The sequence below is a fragment of the Zea mays genome, chromosome 7 (assembly GCF_902167145.1).
Source record: "Zea mays cultivar B73 chromosome 7, Zm-B73-REFERENCE-NAM-5.0, whole genome shotgun sequence".
NCBI lineage: Eukaryota > Viridiplantae > Streptophyta > Magnoliopsida > Poales > Poaceae > Zea > Zea mays.
The window spans coordinates 181,678,919-181,699,014 of record NC_050102.1 but is presented as its reverse complement, the minus strand read 5'-3'; the positions used below and the strand labels follow the sequence as shown (position 1 = coordinate 181,699,014).

The window sequence follows — 20,096 nt, the reverse complement described above, 5'->3', positions numbered from 1 at the left end:
AGGTTTGACTAACGTGCAATTCGAAAAGGATAGACCTTGTGCAGCTTGTCAAGCAGGTAAACAAGTAGGAGGAGCGCATCACAGCAAGAATGTGATGACCACCTCAAGACCCCTGGAGCTGCTGCATATGGACCTCTTCGGACCCGTCGCCTATCTGAGCATAGGAGGGAGTAAGTATGGTCTAGTTATTGTAGATGATTTTTCCCGCTTCACTTGGGTGTTCTTTTTGCAGGATAAGTCTGAAACCCAAAGGACCCTCAAGCGCTTCCTCAGGAGGGCTCAAAATGAGTTTGAGCTCAAGGTGAAGAAGATAAGGAGCGATAACGGGTCCGAGTTCAAGAACCTTCAAGTGGAGGAATTCCTTGAGGAGGAAGGAATCAAGCACGAGTTCTCCGCTCCCTACACACCACAGCAAAATGGTGTGGTAGAGAGGAAGAACAGGACGCTCATCGATATGGCAAGGACGATGCTAGGAGAGTTCAAGACCCCCGAGTGCTTTTGGACGGAAGCCGTGAACACGGCTTGCCACGCCATCAACAGGGTCTACCTTCACCGCCTCCTCAAGAAGACTTCGTATGAGCTGCTAACCGGTAACAAACCCAATGTATCTTACTTTCGTGTATTTGGGAGCAAGTGCTACATTCTAGTGAAGAAAGGTAGAAATTCTAAGTTTGCTCCCAAAGCAGTAGAAGGGTTTTTGTTAGGTTATGATTCAAATACAAAGGTGTATAGGGTCTTCAACAAATCATCGGGTTTGGTTGAAGTCTCTAGCGACGTTGTATTTGATGAGACTAATGGCTCTCCAAGAGAGCAAGCTGTTGATCTTGATGATGTAGATGAAGAAGATGTTCCAACGGCCGCTATGCGCACCATGGCGATTGGTGATGTGCGACCACAGGAACACTTGGAGCAAGATCAACCTTCCTCCTCAACCATGGTGCATCCCCCAACCCAAGATGACGAACAGGTACCTCAAGTGGAGGCGTGTGATCAAGGGGGAGCACAAGATGATCATGTGATGGAGAAAGAAGCGCAACCGGCACCTCCAACCCAAGTTCGAACAATGATTCAAAGGGATCATCCCGTCGACCAAATACTGGGTGACATTAGCAAGGGAGTAACTACTCGATCTCGATTAGTTAATTTTTGTGAGCATTACTCCTTTGTCTCTTCTATTGAGCCTTTCAGGGTAGAGGAGGCCTTGCTAGATCCGGACTGGGTGTTGGCCATGCAGGAGGAGCTCAACAACTTCAAGAGGAATGAAGTTTGGACACTGGTGCCTCGTCCTAAGCAAAATGTTGTGGGAACCAAGTGGGTGTTCCGCAACAAACAAGACGAGCACGGAGTGGTGACGAGAAACAAGGCTCGACTTGTGGCAAAAGGTTATGCCCAAGTCGCAGGTTTGGACTTTGAGGAGACTTTTGCTCCTGTGGCTAGGCTAGAATCAATTCGTATCTTGCTAGCATATGCCGCTCACCATTCTTTCAGGTTGTACCAAATGGATGTGAAGAGCGCTTTCCTCAACGGGCCAATCAAGGAGGAGGTGTACGTGGAGCAACCCCCTGGCTTCGAGGATGAACGGTACCCCGACCACGTGTGTAAGCTCTCTAAGGCGCTCTATGGACTTAAGCAAGCCCCAAGAGCATGGTATGAATGCCTTAGAGATTTCTTAATTGCTAATGCTTTCAAGGTTGGGAAAGCCGATCCAACTCTTTTCACTAAGACATGTGATGGTGATTTGTTTGTGTGCCAAATTTATGTCGATGACATAATATTTGGTTCTACTAACCAAAAGTCTTGTGAAGAGTTTAGCAGGGTGATGACGCAGAAATTCGAGATGTCGATGATGGGCGAGTTGAACTACTTCCTTGGGTTCCAAGTGAAGCAACTCAAGGACGGCACCTTCATCTCCCAAACGAAGTACACGCAAGATCTGCTAAAGCGGTTTGGGATGAAGGACGCCAAGCCCGCAAAGACGCCGATGGGGACCGACGGACACACCGACCTCAACAAAGGAGGTAAGTCCGTTGATCAAAAAGCATACCGGTCAATGATAGGATCTTTGCTTTATTTATGTGCTAGTAGACCGGATATTATGCTTAGCGTATGCATGTGTGCTAGATTTCAATCCGATCCTAAGGAGTGTCACTTAGTGGCGGTGAAGCGAATTCTGAGATATTTAGTTGCTACGCCTTGCTTCGGGCTCTGGTATCCAAAGGGGTCTACCTTTGACTTGGTTGGATACTCAGACTCCGATTATGCTGGATGTAAGGTCGATAGGAAGAGTACATCGGGGACGTGCCAATTCTTAGGAAGGTCCCTGGTGTCATGGAACTCTAAGAAACAAACTTCCGTTGCCCTATCCACCGCTGAGGCCGAGTATGTTGCCGCAGGACAGTGTTGTGCGCAACTACTTTGGATGAGGCAAACCCTCAGGGACTTTGGCTACAATCTGAGCAAAGTCCCACTCCTATGTGATAATGAGAGTGCTATCCGCATGGCGGAAAATCCTGTTGAGCACAGCCGCACAAAGCACATAGACATCCGGCATCACTTTTTGAGAGATCACCAGCAAAAGGGGGATATCGAAGTGTTTCATGTTAGCACCGAGAACCAGCTAGCCGATATCTTCACCAAGCCTCTAGATGAGAAGACCTTTTGCAGGCTGCGTAGTGAGCTAAATGTCTTAGATTCGCGGAACTTGGATTGAATTGTAGCATACATGTGTTTATGCCTTTGATCATGTTCATTCTGCATTGTGTTGCTTGTTGTGGTGCTCAAGTTGTACAAACATTCCCTGGACCTCACAAGTCCGTTGCAAAGTGATGCACATGTTTAGGGGGAGATGTGTTACAACTTGACCCTTTGAGACTAACCATATGCTTGAGTTTGCTTGTTTTAGTCTCGAAGGAGAATTGAAAGGGAAAAGGTGGACTTGGACCATGAAAGACTTCCACTGCACTCCGATGAGAGGGTAACTTATTCCAAGTCCATCTCATGAACTCTTATTGCCATTTGCTCTTAATTGAAGATCTTGGTGAGGCAATGGGGTTATAGGGCCAAAGTTGATCCCGTTTTGGTGCTTGATGCCAAAGGGGGAGAAAATAAAGGCCAAAGCAATAGATGGATCAGCTACCACTTGAGAAACTTTGAAAATAGTAGAGTAGAGCTTTTGGTTTATTCAAAACTCTTGCATTGTTTCTTTCGTCAAAAGTTGGCTTCTTGTGGGGAGAAGTATTGATTATGGGAAATAGGGGGAGTTTTTGAAATCTTTGATCAATCTCTTTTGGAATGACTCTCTTTATGCTTCAACATGTGTGTTTGACTTAGAGATAGAGATTTGAGCTTTGATTTACAAAAACAAACCAAGTGGTGGCAAAGGATGATCCATATATGCCAAAATTGAATAGAACTCAAATTTATTCTATTTGAAGTGATTTTGCACTTGTTCTAGTTGCTTTATGTTGTGTTGGCATAAATCACCAAAAAGGGGGAGATTGAAAGGGAAATGTGCCTTTGGGCCATTTCTAAGTATTTTGGTGATTAAGTGCCAACACAAGTGCTTAAATGTGAATCTATGCCAATGGATGAACAAAGTGCAAATCACAAGTAAAGGTATGTTTCTAAGCCTTAGTACATTGGTTTTGTGTACTAATATATTTGTCTAAGTGTTAGAAACAGAGAAAAGAAGAAAAGGAGAATGTTGGCTGTGTACAGCCAACAGGCTGTTTCGGTCTGGGGCACCGGACTGTCCGGTGGTGCACCGGACAGTGTCCGGTGCGCCAGGCTGCCTCGACCTGAAGACGCCGCTCTCGGGAATTTGCCGACGGCGTACGGCTAAAATTCACCGGACTGTCCGGTGTGCACCGGACTGTCCGGTGAGCCAACGGTCGGCCGAGCCAACGGTCGGCCGCGGAATCTGCGCGCGACACGTGGTCTGGCCAACGGTCGGAAGGAGGCACCGGACTGTCCGGTGTGCACCGGACTGTCCGGTGCGCCAGATCTGCAACGATCGACAACGGTCGGCTGCGCCTGTTAAGGAAAGAAATCGGGCACCGGACAGTGTCCGGTGTGCACCGGACTGTCCGGTGCGCCCGACGACAGAAAGCAAGGATGGCCTTCCAGATTTGTTCTCAATGGCTCCTAGCTGCCTTGGGGCTATAAAAGGGACCCCTAGGCGCATGGAGGAGGACACCAAGCATACCTACAACATCTCTAAGCACCAAGACATCGATCTCGCGCATTTGTTTCATTGTGATAGCATATAGAGCTCTTGTGGAGTTGTGAACTCTTTGAGTTGTGTTGCGAGCTCTTGTTGCTGCTTGTGTGCGTGTTGCTCTGATTTTGAGTCTTGTGTGCGTTGCTAGTTCCCTCCTTACTCTGTATTTCTTTGTGAATCTCAAGTGTAAGGGCGAGAGGCTCCAAAGTTGTGGAGATTCCTCGCAAACGGGATATTGAGAAGAAAAGCATAACACTGTGGTATTCAAGTTGATCATTGGATCACTTGAGAGGAGTTGAGTGCAACTCTCGTCCGTTGGGACGCCACAACGTGGAGTAGGCAAGTTTTTGTACTTGGCCGAACCACGGGATAAATCACTGTGTCTTCTCTGTGTTGAACTTCTTGTGACTATCGTTGTGTGCAAGATCTTCTCTCTAGCCACTTGGCATTAACTGTGCTAACAATTAACCAAGTTTTTGTGGCTATAAGTTTAAGTTTTACAGGATCACCTATTCACCCCCCTCTAGGTGCTCTCAGCTCTGATTACCATAAAGAATATCAGAGGCGCTGGAAGAGATTGGAAAACACCGTGATGCCCCTGGCCGGTGTGCTGCATGTTTATATATGGGCAATAACAACCATTGCCGTAGTTTACATTTGGATAATCATGAGTCTGTTTCAGATAATCACGCAGAGTTGGTTACACGAGATAAACTCTAATACAACCGACTATATGAGATAAGATATACTAACTCTGCGTTATCTATTACAGACACTTTGCTTTACATAGTCTATACACGCCACCGGATGATTCATACTGTGAGCTCTGGCATCTGGCTCCACCTCCACGTCGCCATCCTCATCAACAAATACAAATTTAGAAAACGAGAGAACCGAACGGGTGGCCCTTCCTTCACGCTTCATCACAAGAAAATCCCCATACGGAAGTGCAGTTCCTTACGGAACACTGTTTGCTAGTGAGGCAGTCCCTGAACGGCAGACGCCGAAAACAAAAACGTTCATCGCCCTGAGCTCACCGTGGGTCTGGTCTGGCCGACGCCCGCAGTATTAGAACACCTTCCACGCCGCCGTCGTCAACGAATACTATAATATAAGAGATAAGTAAAAGCAGAGAGCACACATCCTTCCACTGACGACGACATAACCTGCACTGAGGGCTAATACAACAGGCAAAGCTAAGCACACAGATTTACACAGGAAAAAAAAAAGATTATAAGAGCATCTTTAAGAGACTAGCTAAATAGTCTCTAAAGCTAAATTTTAGCTACTTAATAGCAAAATAGCTCCAACAGGTTAGTCATTTAACTTGACAAACTATTCGGCTCTCTAAATTGACTCTCTCACTAGCCAAATTTAGCTAGCAGATCTCGCTAGCCAAGCTAATTTACCTGTTAGAGAGTCGGTTGAAATGAGATGTTATATTTAAAGTTTTAACATTTAGAATGACAAATAAAGAGTTAAATAGGGTCAAAAATAAAGAGTCTTCAAAAGATGCTCTAAAAGCATAGCATTGACGCAAGCTTATCGTTTTCGCCCTAACCTGAACTGACCAAACAAAAACTAAAACAGCCAAAAAACCGCATCGTCAGATAAACACAGGGATTGCGACATCGAACCACTTCTTTTATACAAAAGCACGCAGCAGAGAGCTAAATGGAACACAGCGTCATCATCATGGTCCGTAACCATCGTCCCATCACGCATCTAGTACAACGCCGCTACCATACCATACCACCATCTTTAACTGGCCCCCGGATTCACGCTTCCTTATTTTCAGTTCAGTTCGGAAGGTGATCCAAATCCAGAGTCACCACCGGCAAAGACGAGCTCGCGCGCGCGCGCACACACACACACACTACTGGCCCTCTGCCAGCGGCTCGGCCTCTGGCGCCGACGAAAACACCTTGGCGATGCGTTCGGTGGGGATGGCGGGGAGGTACTTGGCCCCCGCGTAGCCGTGCTCCGCGGCGGCTGCGACCGCCCTGTTGTACTTGTCGGCCCAGTGCGCGGCGGTGGGCACGACGATCTCCGCGACGTGCGGGAACACCGGCAGGCCGTTCAGCGAGCGCCAGGCGGAGACGGCCAGGTGCTCCGCCGCGGGCTCGTACCGCACGTAGAGGTCCTTGGCCACGGGCTCCACGCGGCCGTACACGTCCCGCGCCACCGGCTCCGTCATCGCGAGCGCCGCACGGGCTGCGCCCCTCACGCCCGACCGCTGCGCCTCGGCCGCCAGCTCGCGCGCCACCTCCGGCACGCCCCGAACCACCGCGTAGACATGCGCCGACGCCGCCTTCAGCGCGCCCGGGAGGTGCTTGTCCACCTCGTGCACCGTGTCGTCCACCTGCGCCCATTGTTGTTGCGCATCGGTCAGCAATAAGCGGAGGAACACACGACATGGTGATCGCACAGTGATTCAGTGAACACCGGTTGTTGTTATTTTTGTGGTGGTGTTGTTGTTATTGCTGTTATTAACGTCACTAATAAGGAAGCCCAAAATCTAACACTTGCTAATTGCATTCCTCGATCGAACAACCCTTGGTAATTTAGTTCACGACAGTGGCATCGGAGTCTCCGCCGGGCGCGGCTACATGCGCCGGAATCTAAGGAAATCTGGCATACTCATAGAGGAGCCACTAGACACGGGCGAATGGCCCGCACAAGGACTACGAAGTCACCACTCACCACCACCGCACACGGCACACCCACCCAAGTAGGGCCCCCGCAGCTGAGATGAGCCGCACACCGCTCGAGCGCGGGCCCGCCATAGCAATCATACACCACAGAAGGAAAATATCTAGTCGGGGTGACCACAACCACAACAATCCTCCATCCATATAGGTAGGCGCAGCAGCAGCATAACCCACCGTGCTGCGCCGATTGCCGTGCACCACACGGCGGGGTGAAGTTAGTCCGGCCGCCGGCGAGGTTCGTGGAACCGCCCCCGCGAAACGGGCGCAGAACCACGCCGCCGTGCTACCACGCGACGCTACCCGGCCAACAAAGAGCAGGAGAAGGGGGAGATCGGTACATAGGGCGCGTGACGCAACTCACCTTGCGGTCGACGAAGGCGAGGACGTCGAGCGGCAGGCCGCCGAAGCGGTCGTAGACGGGGCTAACGACGCCCTTGACGGCAGACTCGACGGCGTCAACGCTGGGGCGGAGCGGGCCGGCGTGGTCCTTGGCGAGGCCGTAGAGCCCAGCGAGGCACACCGCGGCCTGGGCAGCCGCCACCTGGACGAAGTCCAGGTACCTCAGCTTCGGGGCCCTCCTCGGCTGCTGCTGCTCCACCATAACCTCCCTCTCCTCCTGTGGATGGCGCACCAACAACAGATCAGATCAGACAAAACCCTCTTCCCCAAATCCAAGACAGAATCATCAGCGCACGAAATTGAGGAGTGAATCGAGGCGAGGAGTGGAGGGAGGGGTCACGCTTACCGCTTGCTGGTGCTGGGGGTTGGACTGCTCCTCCGCCATCGCGCGAACCAGACACGGGATTCGCTTGGCTACTCTGGAACGGTGGAACCTGGTCGGCAAACCGGGCTGCGGGAAGAGGAGAAGGAAACTGAACAGGCGAGACGATACGGTTTTTTTAGGCTGCTTGCTTCGCTGGAAGAACGAGGAGACGGAAGGGCCGGGAAAGAGGGCTATATAGGGGGCGGGCGGCATCGTCGGGCCGTCCGATTTGTGGCACTCTCCATCGGCACCGTCCAGGCTGTGCAAGAACACTCTGGAGCGGGACCGACACGTAGCCGCTCCGTGATGGGCACGTCGCCAACGGCGTAACCGGCCTGTGTCTCTTTTTTTCTCGAATAGCGCGGATCGATCTGTGTGCTAGTGGTTCAAATTGGAGGGCACTGCCGCTGGTGGGCCATAAACGATGATGTCGAGCGTCGAAACCAGGTTCTAGAAATTTCGGGTGGGAATGCAGCACAATTTTGATGAGACTGCATACATACGAGATGTCATCGACAGTTTTAGGTACGACCGTTGGCAGGAAGCTGCTGGCATGGCAACCTTCGCAATTTTGCTTTGAGGTTAAGCAACAGAAGATTTGTCGACACGTTCGATCGACAGATTTGGGTACGACAGTTGACAGATCTATACTGCCCGTACTTGAAAGCTTCTTGGCAACGACGAGACGGCATGGTACGCAAGGAAATCGCTTCCAAAGTTGGTGGAAGCACGCAGGCTGGCTGGGACGGGATATTCCATTGCCGGCAGCACCGTTTGATGCACTCCGCGATCTAGCAGACCGTCCCGCACGGGACTCACGTGTGTAGGATTCCTGCTGTTTTCCAACTGAACGAACGCCCGGCAGATTCAGATCGGATCCAGGCTTCAGCCAGCTGCTCTACAGGAATTAGCCCCCCGTCAGAAAGATTTCATCACAGTTTACAAACACCACTGGATCTCAAATTAACCAAAACAAACTGCGAATGAAGCCACATGAATCAAACATGCTTAAGATTTGTGCATGCAGATACGCCACGAGACGCACAAATTGAACACAATTCACTGAACATGGAAAATAAATGAATTTCTAGCAATAATATATTAAACAACATGCACGCCATTGTTAGTTGCATCCGATCTTCACTTTACCTGAAACCGTACATTTTATAATTGCTTTTTTCCACTCCCTCGTAAGTAACGGAGCAGGGGCGCGCCAGCAGTTAGCTGCAGCTGCACAACTCTGGAATGGTCTCGTACGCCTCGAACGTGATGTTAGCATTTGGCAGCTAACGCCTGACAAACATAGGCTAAGGAGCACTCTGAAGTGTTGTACTTGTACAGACCTGAGCTCGTTGCTGGAATATCAGAGCATCCAACTCAGGTTCTCAAGTCTGTCTAGTTGAGGCCGTAATCTTTGTCTACTTGGTCTATCGTGATGCCTGGGCTAAGCCCTTCCTGCATCTGCTGCTCCGATCCCTGTTTGAGTGTTTGGCATACAAATATTACAATAACATTCGTGAATGCAAAACAATAATGCTGATCCAGTACTGAAGTTTAAAAAACTAGGGGCCAGTTTATTTTAATCGTCACTGGGTCGACCAAAAACTTGATAAAAATAAAGTAATTCTTAGCAAACTATATGTCCAAATTCCAACAACGTAAAAAAAAATGGATCATGGAACCCTAGTAACAATCTTATTGGCAATGCCTAACAGCCAGAAATAACTAACTTTGTATATTGGGATGATCCTGGAGTGGGAAGGAGCCAGTGTTGCTTTACTGCAAATGCAACATATCCAGTATGGCAGTATGATACGAGCATCACAAGCATTTTGTAAGAATTTTCCTCAAGTGACTGGTACTAGTCATAGGAATAGCACTACTAGCAAAAGCCTTGTGTAGCTTCGAAGCACATAGCACATCAGGCCAACAGCCCAACTGCTTCAGAGTTGGGTGTAGGATGATGAACCATGTTCTGGAAGATCAGAGAGAATTCAGAAATGATAGCTACTGATACAAACCGAAGGTACATCTTACGTGTGGCTGCAAAGATGACAATTGCTGCTGCTGCTGTTGATCTTGTGGCAACATGTAGGATTGCGGCTGAGACAACCTGTAGTACGGCTCCTTGAGTTCAAGTTTTCCTGTAGATGTTTGTAGGATACCGCCTTGCTCCGCACCCACACCCCACATTTTAGCTTCACCAAAGAACCAAGAGCATAAGAACTACAACCTTCAAATATAGAAGACTGGAGAAATGGGGAAAATAGGGAAGGACGGACCTGACATTGTCAAGTATATTGTGTAGCTTTGAGCACTATGGGCTACGAGATGAAGGCGGCCAGTTATTTCTTGGCCGGCCATCACATACAATGGCTGTGAAAGCACACATCGCAGTTGGTACCAGTGAGTGGTAGGAGATCCTGGAGCAGTGGTAAGCCACCTTTGCACAGTGCTGCAGTACAGCGTAGCATGATTGGAAAAACTGAAGACAAATCTAAAGAAATGCTGCAAGTCTGCGACTCTGTAAATATTACTAGTCAACAGAATTTCTAGTATATACTGAGATATACTGACCTCCCATTGAACAACACATCAAACCAACAAGCCAATCCATGTACTCTAGTGCCAACAGATGCTACAAAACTCAGAGGGATATCAATCTCGTAAAGCTCCTCTTCCTGGAAAAGAAAGACAAGCATGTCACATTTCCATCAAACCAAGAAACCTTCAGAAAATTCAGATGGAACTTCGACCTCAAGCCATCCTTACCTTCATGCTAGTAAAATCAAGTGTATGATATATTGGTGGAGAAATTAATAATCTTGGGTCAAATGCATCCACAACAGGCTACAAGAGAATAGAGTAGGCATTTAGGTTTGTCACGGAAAAAGAAAGAGCCACTCAAAATTAATAACTCTTTAGCACAAAACCACGCAACAGTAACAGTAATAGAAGAAAAATCCTAACTGTTCACTGCAGCCATAAAAGTTTAGAGACAAATAGCACCACATCAGTAATTCAATACAGTTAGCCATTCAGCAGCCAATATACATACCTAGTAACCTACTATTTCGTGTGTTAGCAATCGTAGAATGGAACTGTGAAATGTTACCTGTGAAAAATATCCCTGGAATGCTGAACCATGTAAAGGTGTAAGATCAACACCAAAAAAATTGTGCTGCTGCCAAAAGAGAGCCTGCAGGAACACATAACGTAGAAATTAGACAATAATAGACGAGAAAGATGTGAAACTAAAATATAGACACACATGAAGAAATAATGAGTTCACAAAAATCCTGTATAATCACATAAGACAGATTTTTTCACGGCAAGATGGCAACATAAATAAAAAACAATTATTAATAAGCAAAAGTGCTGCCAAAGTGAAGTTACCACATGAAAATATTAAATACCTGACAAATACATCAAGAGTATCAGTTAGTGATGTGGTATCTTCCTATCCTACTTTCAAGTTTCAAACCTAGGGGGATTTTTTACAGGCATAATTTATTATTTGATGGATTGCTCAGGGATACATTTTTCCAAAAATATTGATGAATACATTTTTTGCAAATTTAATTACCAAAGAAAAGATGAACAAGAAAAATATGGCAGTTAGATACGCTCAGAATTCCGGTGATTAGCCAGTAGTCTACTAGCCCACAGGTGTACCTTAATATTTGCTTTAGGTAAGTTGCAATGTCCAGTGATGCAGCACTGGACTTGAAGCCTCAATCAACACAATACCACTACTTGAAAATCATTGTTCCTACAAAGTTGAGCCCTATGACCTACACAGTTCTCATGGATACCAAAGATTGAGCATTGCCAAATATGTTGGGGTTCATCATCAAGAATGGGTGCTATTCCCAAATATGTTGAGGAATCCAAAAGGCAATATTCAAGACAGAAAAAACAAAACTCCAAAAATGCATTTTTCATATGATAATTCAGTAATTTACAGTAACATTAATATAGCATTACAATAAGGCATTAGACAGCAATAATGTAAGGAAAACCTAGGAATGATTTAGTACCTTGTTTGCTATTTCAACATAAAGGTATTCATCAGAAAATGGAGCCATGTGAATCCTAAAAAACATGAAGTATCAATGAGTAGTTTGAAGTATCAAAGTCTGAACAGAAGAACTGATGAACTATGCATGCATCATTGCCTCTGAGGCCATTATTTTAAACAAATATTGTTGGACTGCATAATAAGAAAAAAGAAGGAATAGGGCCTCTAGCTGAGTTGGTTAGGTGGCTGAGTAGAGCACACTTCAGGTCCTGGGTTCAAGTTCAACTCTCAGTGGGAGTGAATTTTCAGGTTGGGATTAAAAAAAACCTCCATCTGTCTCATGCCAAATCACAGGTCTAAGGCCCGTCCCGGTCATGGCCTTCCCCACATGGGCTATGGTGAGGCTATGTATGGGTGGGACAGGGGTTTTCTCTACCTGTCTTATATCCATAGTTCGAGTTTTTATAATATGCTGCCAAAAGAGAAGGCAGTTCCACATACTAAAAAAGACCTATATGATCTTCTAATTGTATTCCAATCCACCCTAAAGATTCTGAGTCAGAATTAAGTGGCATCCTTTAAGAGTGGGGGCCATACTGCCATTGGTCTATGATGACTCCAATTCCACAAGTGCATGCCATCAAACAAAATGTCTAACTTGTGACTCAGTATCAATAGCAAACAACATGGACACATGGGCCTGACTACAAGGTCAAAACAGTACCTCAAACCTTAGGAAGTAAGGCAACCACAAGAGTGTTACAGTAAATGTAACTGAAGCAGAGTGCAGAGAAGTGCAGAGGCTAATAAAGAGTCTGAGATCAGTGTTATTAAAAAGGCGCTTAAGCGCCTTTTAAGCGCTAAAGCGCTACTGAGGTGGTAAAGCGTTGTAACGTTTCACGAATCGACGTAAAGCGCTCGTTTTAATCGCTAAATCGCCACTTTTTAGCGTTAAAACGCTCCGGGCCATAAAAATGCCACATTTTGTCGCTTTTCAGATTTCCAGTCCAGCCCATTTCTCCTAACTTAAAACAGGGATGTCCTCCTTTGGCATGCAACGTCCTTCTCCAGCCATCACGGACGCGCCCCAGCCATCAGTGACCGCAAGTTTGCTCTGTCCTCCAGCGTCCCTAGGCTTCGCCGCCACCGGTAAGATCCTTCTGAGCTCGCCGCCTCCCTCCCCTCTTCCCTGCGTTGCTCCCTACTCGCAGCCGCGCTCAGCGCTCGCGCCACTGCCTCCCTGCGTTGGCCATGCTCACTTCTTGTCCTGCTCGGCCTCCCTGTGCTGCTCGGCGCTCGCCGCTGCCACTCCGTATCTGGCTATCTGCCCTGCTCAGCGCTCATGCTCGCCACTCTAGTGCTCCAGCTTGTTGTCCCTTTGCTGCTCACACTCGCCACTGCCTCCCTTTGCTGCCACTGTCCCTGCTCTCATCCTTCTCCCCTTCCCTGCTGATCTGCTCACAATCTCCTCTAATTTTGGTTATGATGATGAAGCAACAAACAATAGTGCTGGCTATGGTGATGAGCAAGACAAATACAAGAATGATGGTGGTATAGATGATTTGGATGATGGTTATTGAGATATGATAGAGGGAGATTGAGTAACGCTCGTGTGCTTGCAGTTGTGGACATTGCATTCCACTTTAGTTGCTTTTGTGCTATGTTTGTGCCTTTGTGTTTGTGGACGTTGCATTCCACTTTAGTTGCTTTTGTGCTATGTTTGTGATTGTGGACTATTGCACATTTCATTCCACTTTTTTGTGGTTGTCACTTGCTAGTTGCTATTAGTTGAACACTTGAACTTGTGTTATTGTGGATTTGTGGTAGTGTGGTTATGGACATGTTACATTATTATGTGAAATTTTGTTATATTCATATTTTGTCCATGTTGTTTAAAAAGACGTTTTAAAGCTCGCTTAAACGTTTTAAAGTTAAAAGGTTCTCATGAGCACTTCAACGTTTTATTGCTTTAATAACCTTGTCTGAGATCATACTTAATATATGTACTTTTATGACTCAATAACATGTCATGTCATATGACACAGATAATGACTTGATTTATTAAAGGCTTTAACATTTGCAAACCATGATCAAGAGAGCCACCAAACTGGTATGTTGCAAAATTGCTCAACAATAGAAGTAAACTTACCCCGCGTAAGCATAAATATCCAGGAAACAGGAAATACAAGTAGAATGCAAACTAAATACAGGCAAGATGTAAACTAAGTGCATACAGAAAGTAAAAAATGTTATATGAAACGGATATAAATATTAATTAGGCACACAAGTAATAATCATGCAAAAAATGGAGATGATATAGCCTTTTTTATTTACCAAATGGATAAAAAAACTATCAAGATTCAAGAATCATTTAAATGTAGTATGCAACTAAGTGTCAAATATACCTTCCTGTTGTTGGAAACATTTTACCATCTGGAGCAAGGAATCTGTCTCTAGCTATGACATAGGACTCTAGCATCCTTTCATTAACCAAAAGGGTTCCTAAAAGCATGAGTATAGATCAATCATAATAATGGATAACAAGAGAAATGGAATCATAATACATTATTACTCTTCAACAAGGTCTGAATTGTTAAAAATGACATTTGGCACAGTAAAGTAGTGAACAAAATCAAAGAAACAATGAGATATTTAATTGTCGTGAACACTGACTAGACTAAAACCAGATACATGATTCATCCAAAATATTTACTCTTCGTGAGCACGAGTGAATGTTAAGTATCCTAAAACAGTTTTTAGGAAGCAAGTTCTAGGCCATATTTCCAAACTCAAACAACAATAATGAAAACATTACAAATATATCAGCTGGTGTAGCTCGAACATCCAACTCTCCAATAGTCAATGAGTGGTGCAGAACACAAGTGATGTCTGATGTCATTTTCATATATCCTACAAGGCTATTACCAACAGGCAGCCAATACAAAGGCCTCATAACATAAAGACAAATAGACAATTCTAACATAAAAAAGGGTTTGCATGGGGATATGCTTTTACTTATATCAGGTTATACTTAGAAATATGATAACAACCTAATATCGTATTTTTCATACTTGTGAATCCCATAATAGATAACAAGTGAATAATGTAAGACATACAGGCAGAAAAAAACAATCAGTAACACTACAGAACTTCAAAGAGTGACATACCCATAGGCTCAGAAATCAATATGTCAGCTTTTTCTGGAAGCTCTACTTCCTCGACCTTGCCCCTGATGACCTATTCATGAGGGGGCGAAATATCAAATATCAGTTCAGAGTCAAAAGTAACAAAAAAAGTGTACAGTTCCAAAGGATACAAAACAAACCGTGATCCGCTGTCCAAGTGACGGATTCCCGGACATTAGACGTTGAGCATTTTCAGCCATTTCGGATGCCTCAACTGCATAGACATGTCTGGCACCAGCCTAACATTAACATATCAAACCACTATCTGTCAAGACATATCACTGTATGAATCAAGCACACAAGGGAGGCAACGGAAGTTTAAAGTGCACCTGGGCAGCAAATAACGACAGAATACCACTTCCAGCCCCAACATCAACCACAACTCGACCCTCAAAGTCAGATCGGTTTTCCATTACAGCAGCATAGTATGTTCCTGGAGGGAAAGAATGTTCACTACCTTGTCAATATTTGTGCATAATGTGCTACCATGATATTCTGTGGATCGGAATAGAATAGAGTGAGAATTGACAACTTTAGGTGGCAAGACACCTGTCCGAACAAAATCTTGTAACATGTTTTGCTGATGTAATAATTGCCCGTAGTAGTGGAAATACATCTTTGCTGATGATGCCTCAATTTTTGTATCAAATTTGCTTTTCGAAGCAATTATTGATCCATTCTCCAACCTCTCACCTGTCACATTTCACATACGCAACAATAAGCATTTTTGCATAATAATAATGAAAATATAAGAAAAGAAAATTGTTACCCTCATACTTCCATCAGTTTAATGCATATTTATTTTGAGAAGTCGATTTTTACAAAATTTAACAAATAGTTATTCAAAATGAGTTTAATGTACAAAGTTTGCATCAACTGATTCACATTCAAAGAAATTTTAACATGATGTTAAGCTGTAGCGTTGAGAGTATATTGGGAGAGTAACAGCCATTCCAATCAATATTACACTACTTTCACCTAACCAAAATACGGTCAACATTAATGAATGGAGTCAAATTCATTTTCCTGTGTCTGTTTTGGCATGAAGTTATGCAATCAGCATATCTGATGTATTTTATATTTTGCTTTAAAGCTCTGCAGGTGCAGAATGTTCACTCAATTTATACAATGCATGAAACCAAACACTGCTTAATCTGATCAACAGTTATTCTGCGGTAGGTCGTCTGTGGAGATGCAAAGCAAAAATATGATAGTTCTGAAAATGACCAAGAACATAAAATTTCATCATGAAGGTGGGATCAGAGTGTGGACATAAAGTTCTGATATTTCATCAGGCTGTAGGGTTACATGAGCGTGCAGAAAAACAATGCAAGTCAGTATGACAGTATGTAGTCTAAAATTCACTAGTGCTCAGGCCAAATTCTTCACTCTTTTATGATGTGTATATGGGGAAATACAAATATGCTATGTCTGTGGCCATTAAAACTAACATAACGTAATGACTCATAAACAGTCAACAAAGTGTACTGCTGAAATTATCTGAAACAAGTCATGAAAAGGACAAACCAGCTTTTCCACTAATAACTTGGTGTTTCCATTGTTGAAAAGCTAAAGAGAAGGCTTTGCTCTCAGCTTCTGTCCTAAGAACAACCTTAATTGCTCTTGAAAATGACTTCTGCCTCAAAGAACTGAGAGTTAACATGAAGCCATTTAATATGTACTACAAGAAAGTTTTAATGTACAAGGACAAAGCATGATCTTTGAATTCACATATAAGTTGTCAATAGGTCAGCAAGCATGGCAATGGAGTTTAAAAACATGGTGACTTTTTTTCATGTCAGAATATATTAACCATTTAGTGTTGTTTACGTTCTAATTCAAGAAAGTCAGTGTAAATAAATGATTTTTTCATTCTTCAGCGAGAATTCAAAGCATGGGACAAATCCGTTGTGCGCAGTGGGTAAAAAGTGTCAATTCATTATTGCCACCCAGATTTGAAGCTATATTCAAACTAGATTTAGAAGCATCGATTATTAAACACCAGCTATATATTAATTGTACAGTTGTAAGGCGAGCTTGGAAGGAAATATGTCAAGGAAACATATTCTTCGTAAACAAAATGCAACGCAACATGCTATACTCTTGCCATGCTACACAAGCTGTAGTTCCACAAAGTCAGCACAAGCGATTCAACCAGGCAGAAACAGGAAACTAACAAGGTACCTCTTCCACGCCAGCCTTAGCCTCCGACTCGTCGCACACGCACAGCCACTCCATCGGTCCCAACTTAAATACCTGCAAAACCCAAACGCGTCACTCCCCCCAAAACGTAGGAAAGCAGCGGAACCCCACGACCCCCGCCCAGAACCACACCAAATCAAGTCAAATCACAGGCAGAGGCAACACAGCATGCACACACTGCGGCCGCTACCTCTCTAATTTCGCCCTCAACCACAAATTACATTCACCGGGATCACGGCGACCACCTGCGCATCGGCGAGGTCGATGTCGACCGTGGGCTCCGCCTCGTCCTTCCCGGACTTGACGAGGCAGAGGCGCGGGGCCCCGGTGGTGGCGCCGAGCCCGAACGCGGCGGTGGCCTCGGCCGCGGGGGCGGCGGCAGAGACGTCGGAGAAGGCAACGTTAGGGAACAAGTCCGGCGACGACGCCATTGGACCGGGATCAGAGACCGTAGCCGCCAAGGGTTTGGGGCGGGCGAGGCTAGGGTTTTGCGCTGCGGGAGCCGGGCCGGGCGCTTGGCTCGCGTGGAGGTGGAGGCGAAGCTGCTGCTGTTTGTACTGGATTGGGCTGTGCGCCTGTGCGCAGCGGAATGGCGACCACCAGGCAGGCACCAGCCTATGAGGGCGACAACGTGGACACGCCGCCGGAGCCTGGAGCCAGACTTCGAGGGCGGCTGAGCGCCTGAGCCCGCAAGACAGCGGAAGGTTTCGTGGGCAACTGGCCCCACGAGTCAGTGGACGGTTTCGCGTGCGTGTGCACCGTGCACCGTCTTTTTTGCTTTTTTTAGAAAGATTTTCATAAGCATGCATTTTAAGTTTGAATTGAGAAAATAGACATTTATCAAGGTGTCGTCACTTATTAACGCCGAATTTACATATATCAGCGCTAATATAAATGGCGTTGAGGTATGGCACCGGTGTGACGCAGGTCAACGCCATCACTATTGGCATCGACCACTAGCACCCGCAAACAGCCGTTTGGCATGGGCTCCTACATGCACTGTTGGCGGGCAAGCCGCGACGCACCCCAGGCCTGAGCGGCGGCAACACACCTTGACTCACGAACGACGGTGGCGCCCCCAACGGGTGAGTTTCAAGCGGCACACTCTGACAGTCTGACTCACGAATCCCAGGCGCGAAGTTCGAGCGGCGTCACGGAAAGCGCGAGGTACACGCGACGACGGTCACGTGTGACATCCTCTGATCCGACGCAGTTCGAGCGGCCCGAGTGACGGCCTGCATCCGTCTTGTGTCCTCGACGGCGTCCTCCGGTGACTACCTTCTCCGATCCGTGTTATGTCTTTCAATTATTGTGTGTTATGCCTATCACATACACTATTTACGCTAAAAATTGTAGGATTTTATACATGAACACGGAGTTAGTACATCAATTTACTATATGTATATTTTTGCATGCACATTGAAAAGACAATTTCTTTTGTTATGTTGAGTTTTAGCGACACTTATTAGGTACCCATTGTTGGTTACTAAAAATTATGGATTGATGGTTGGTCGCTAAAATTATAAACCAAGTTGTATAAGGCAATAAGCGCATGCAACCAATGAGTTTCAGCCAACATCTGCGTGAATAGCTAAAGAAAAACACGGATCTCTTCGTGCATAAGTATTGTTTGCAAGTTCATCTTACAGCCTCGACGATTAATTATACAATTTTTTTACAAAGCTTGTAAGGTGTAGCATTAAAAGTAGCCTAGAGGAGGGTGAATAGGTTGCACCTGAAATTTTCCACTAAAAACTTCGAGATAATGTTAAATTCAAGTTGCACTGGTGCAAACTGGTTCAGCTGATTTTGTTTACAGCTGAACAAGTTTGAACCTACTCAACTTAGATTAGATAAACAGTTAAACAAGTGCGACAAAGTAATAAGAGATTTTTGCTTAAAACTTGCCCTAGAGAAAATCCACTCGAATAGGTGACAAATCGGTATAAGTTGGTTTCACACGATTTGCACACAATATAATCGAATATGAACTAACCAACAATTTAAAACACTTATCAAGAACACACAAGAACACACGATTTAACCCGAGGTTCGGCAACCACCACAAAGGTGTCATACTCCTCGTTGAGGAGCCCACAAAGGGCCGGGTCTTTTCCAACCCTAATCCTCCACAAGCCGACCACCAAGGTCAAGGCAATCTCTTCTCAAATTTGCTCAACGAGCGGGTAATACAAACTTCTTAGGGTCGTCCACAAATTTGGAGACTCCCAAGCAACCTCTATTCGTCAAGGAACTCAAGGTTCCAAGAGTAACAAATCCGCACAAGTTTCAAGTTTGCAATGAGCTCGAGAGATGAAGAGAAAGGGAGAATCAAGATGAAATCAACAGCGAGTTAGATCAACTTCACCTCACACCAAGGGTCCTTCAAACGATTGAAGGAGATGTGATTTTGGGTGTGAGAGGTGAATTGAATGCTCTTGTTTGAAGGTTGGTCAGCCAAGAATTCGTGGAGAGGGCAGAAGTGAATGAAGAGAGAGAGTGTGAGGGGTATATAAAAGATCCCCCCAAAAGCTGGCAGCCGTTGGGAAAAGTGGACTCAAAACCGGTTGAACTAGTTCTTAAACCGGTTAAGCCGGTTTCCACCAGGGAGTTCTCGGTTCACAGAGGGACTCAGCCGGAGACTCGACCGGCCCCAAATTTGGTTGAGCCGGACCAAAATCCGGTTGAACCGGTTTTCAAAAACTCTGCACACGACTTTTTCTGACAGGATTGACTAGCAGACTGGCAGGTCAGAAGGTGACAGAGGGGAACAGTGCAGAAACCGGTTCAACAGGTTTTAGGTCCGGTTGAACCGATTTTTGAAACTGATGAACAGATTTTGAGAAAATTGAGGTGAACCAAGAGGAAATCTTAGTGGGGAGTGAAGGTGGTTTTTCCAAGAGCATTCATGATCTAGTGAAATATTTTCTTAGAAGGTTGGAAAAGATTTGGATTGAGCTCATCGCATTACTTATTTAACTATTGCGGATCCCTC

The 20,096-nt window shown here is 45.5% G+C and overlaps 2 protein-coding genes across 5 annotated transcripts; both read right to left on the bottom strand.

Moving 5' to 3' along the window:
• Positions 1 to 5,844: 5,844 nt before the first annotated feature.
• Positions 5,845 to 7,820, bottom strand: LOC100279884 (uncharacterized). Its single transcript, NM_001320475.1, has 3 exons — positions 7,676 to 7,820; positions 7,292 to 7,546; positions 5,845 to 6,581 (listed from the first exon to the last, which is right to left on the bottom strand). The coding sequence occupies exons 1-3, from the start codon at positions 7,712 to 7,714 to the stop codon at positions 6,096 to 6,098; spliced, it is 780 nt and encodes a 259-aa protein (NP_001307404.1). The 5' UTR covers positions 7,715 to 7,820; the 3' UTR covers positions 5,845 to 6,095.
• LOC100191934 (uncharacterized) lies at positions 7,748 to 17,807 on the bottom strand. Of its 4 annotated transcripts, none has more exons than XR_004851180.1 (16): positions 17,347 to 17,807; positions 17,084 to 17,155; positions 16,427 to 16,535; positions 15,449 to 15,592; positions 15,229 to 15,332; positions 15,040 to 15,138; positions 14,882 to 14,951; positions 14,120 to 14,216; positions 11,734 to 11,788; positions 10,809 to 10,892; positions 10,466 to 10,543; positions 10,271 to 10,374; positions 9,976 to 10,148; positions 9,731 to 9,891; positions 9,037 to 9,169; positions 7,748 to 8,586 (listed from the first exon to the last, which is right to left on the bottom strand). XR_004851180.1 is itself a non-coding variant. In XM_035960358.1 (15 exons), the coding sequence occupies exons 1-15, from the start codon at positions 17,530 to 17,532 to the stop codon at positions 9,089 to 9,091; spliced, it is 1,614 nt and encodes a 537-aa protein (XP_035816251.1). In that variant the 5' UTR covers positions 17,533 to 17,806; the 3' UTR covers positions 8,657 to 9,088. The 4 variants fall into 4 exon arrangements, 2 of the variants coding, with proteins under 2 accessions (XP_035816251.1, NP_001130830.1); XR_004851181.1 differs by having other exon boundaries at positions 16,427 to 16,532; positions 17,347 to 17,806; XM_035960358.1 differs by lacking the exon at positions 7,748 to 8,586 and having other exon boundaries at positions 8,657 to 9,169; positions 16,427 to 16,532; positions 17,347 to 17,806.
• Between the last annotated feature and the right edge of the window lie 2,289 nt (positions 17,808 to 20,096).

Bases quoted from the DNA above. Each gene is read 5' to 3' on its own strand.
- LOC100279884 (NM_001320475.1), bottom strand. From the start codon at position 7,714: ATGGCGGAGGAGCAGTCCAACCCCCAGCACCAGCAAGCG. The intron at 7,547-7,675 runs GTAAGCGTGACC...CGCCATCCACAG, and splicing joins ACCCCCAGCACCAGCAAGCG to GAGGAGAGGGAGGTTATGGT. The intron at 6,582-7,291 runs GTGAGTTGCGTC...CAATGGGCGCAG, and splicing joins TCGCCTTCGTCGACCGCAAG to GTGGACGACACGGTGCACGA.
- LOC100191934 (NM_001137358.1), bottom strand. From the start codon at position 17,532: ATGGCGTCGTCGCCGGACTTGTTCCCTAACGTTGCCTTCTCCGACGTC. The intron at 14,952-15,039 runs GTTTGTTTTGTA...CCTCATGAATAG, and splicing joins CACTTGGACAGCGGATCACG to GTCATCAGGGGCAAGGTCGA. The intron at 10,375-10,465 runs GTAAGGATGGCT...TTTCTTTTCCAG, and splicing joins TTGATTTTACTAGCATGAAG to GAAGAGGAGCTTTACGAGAT.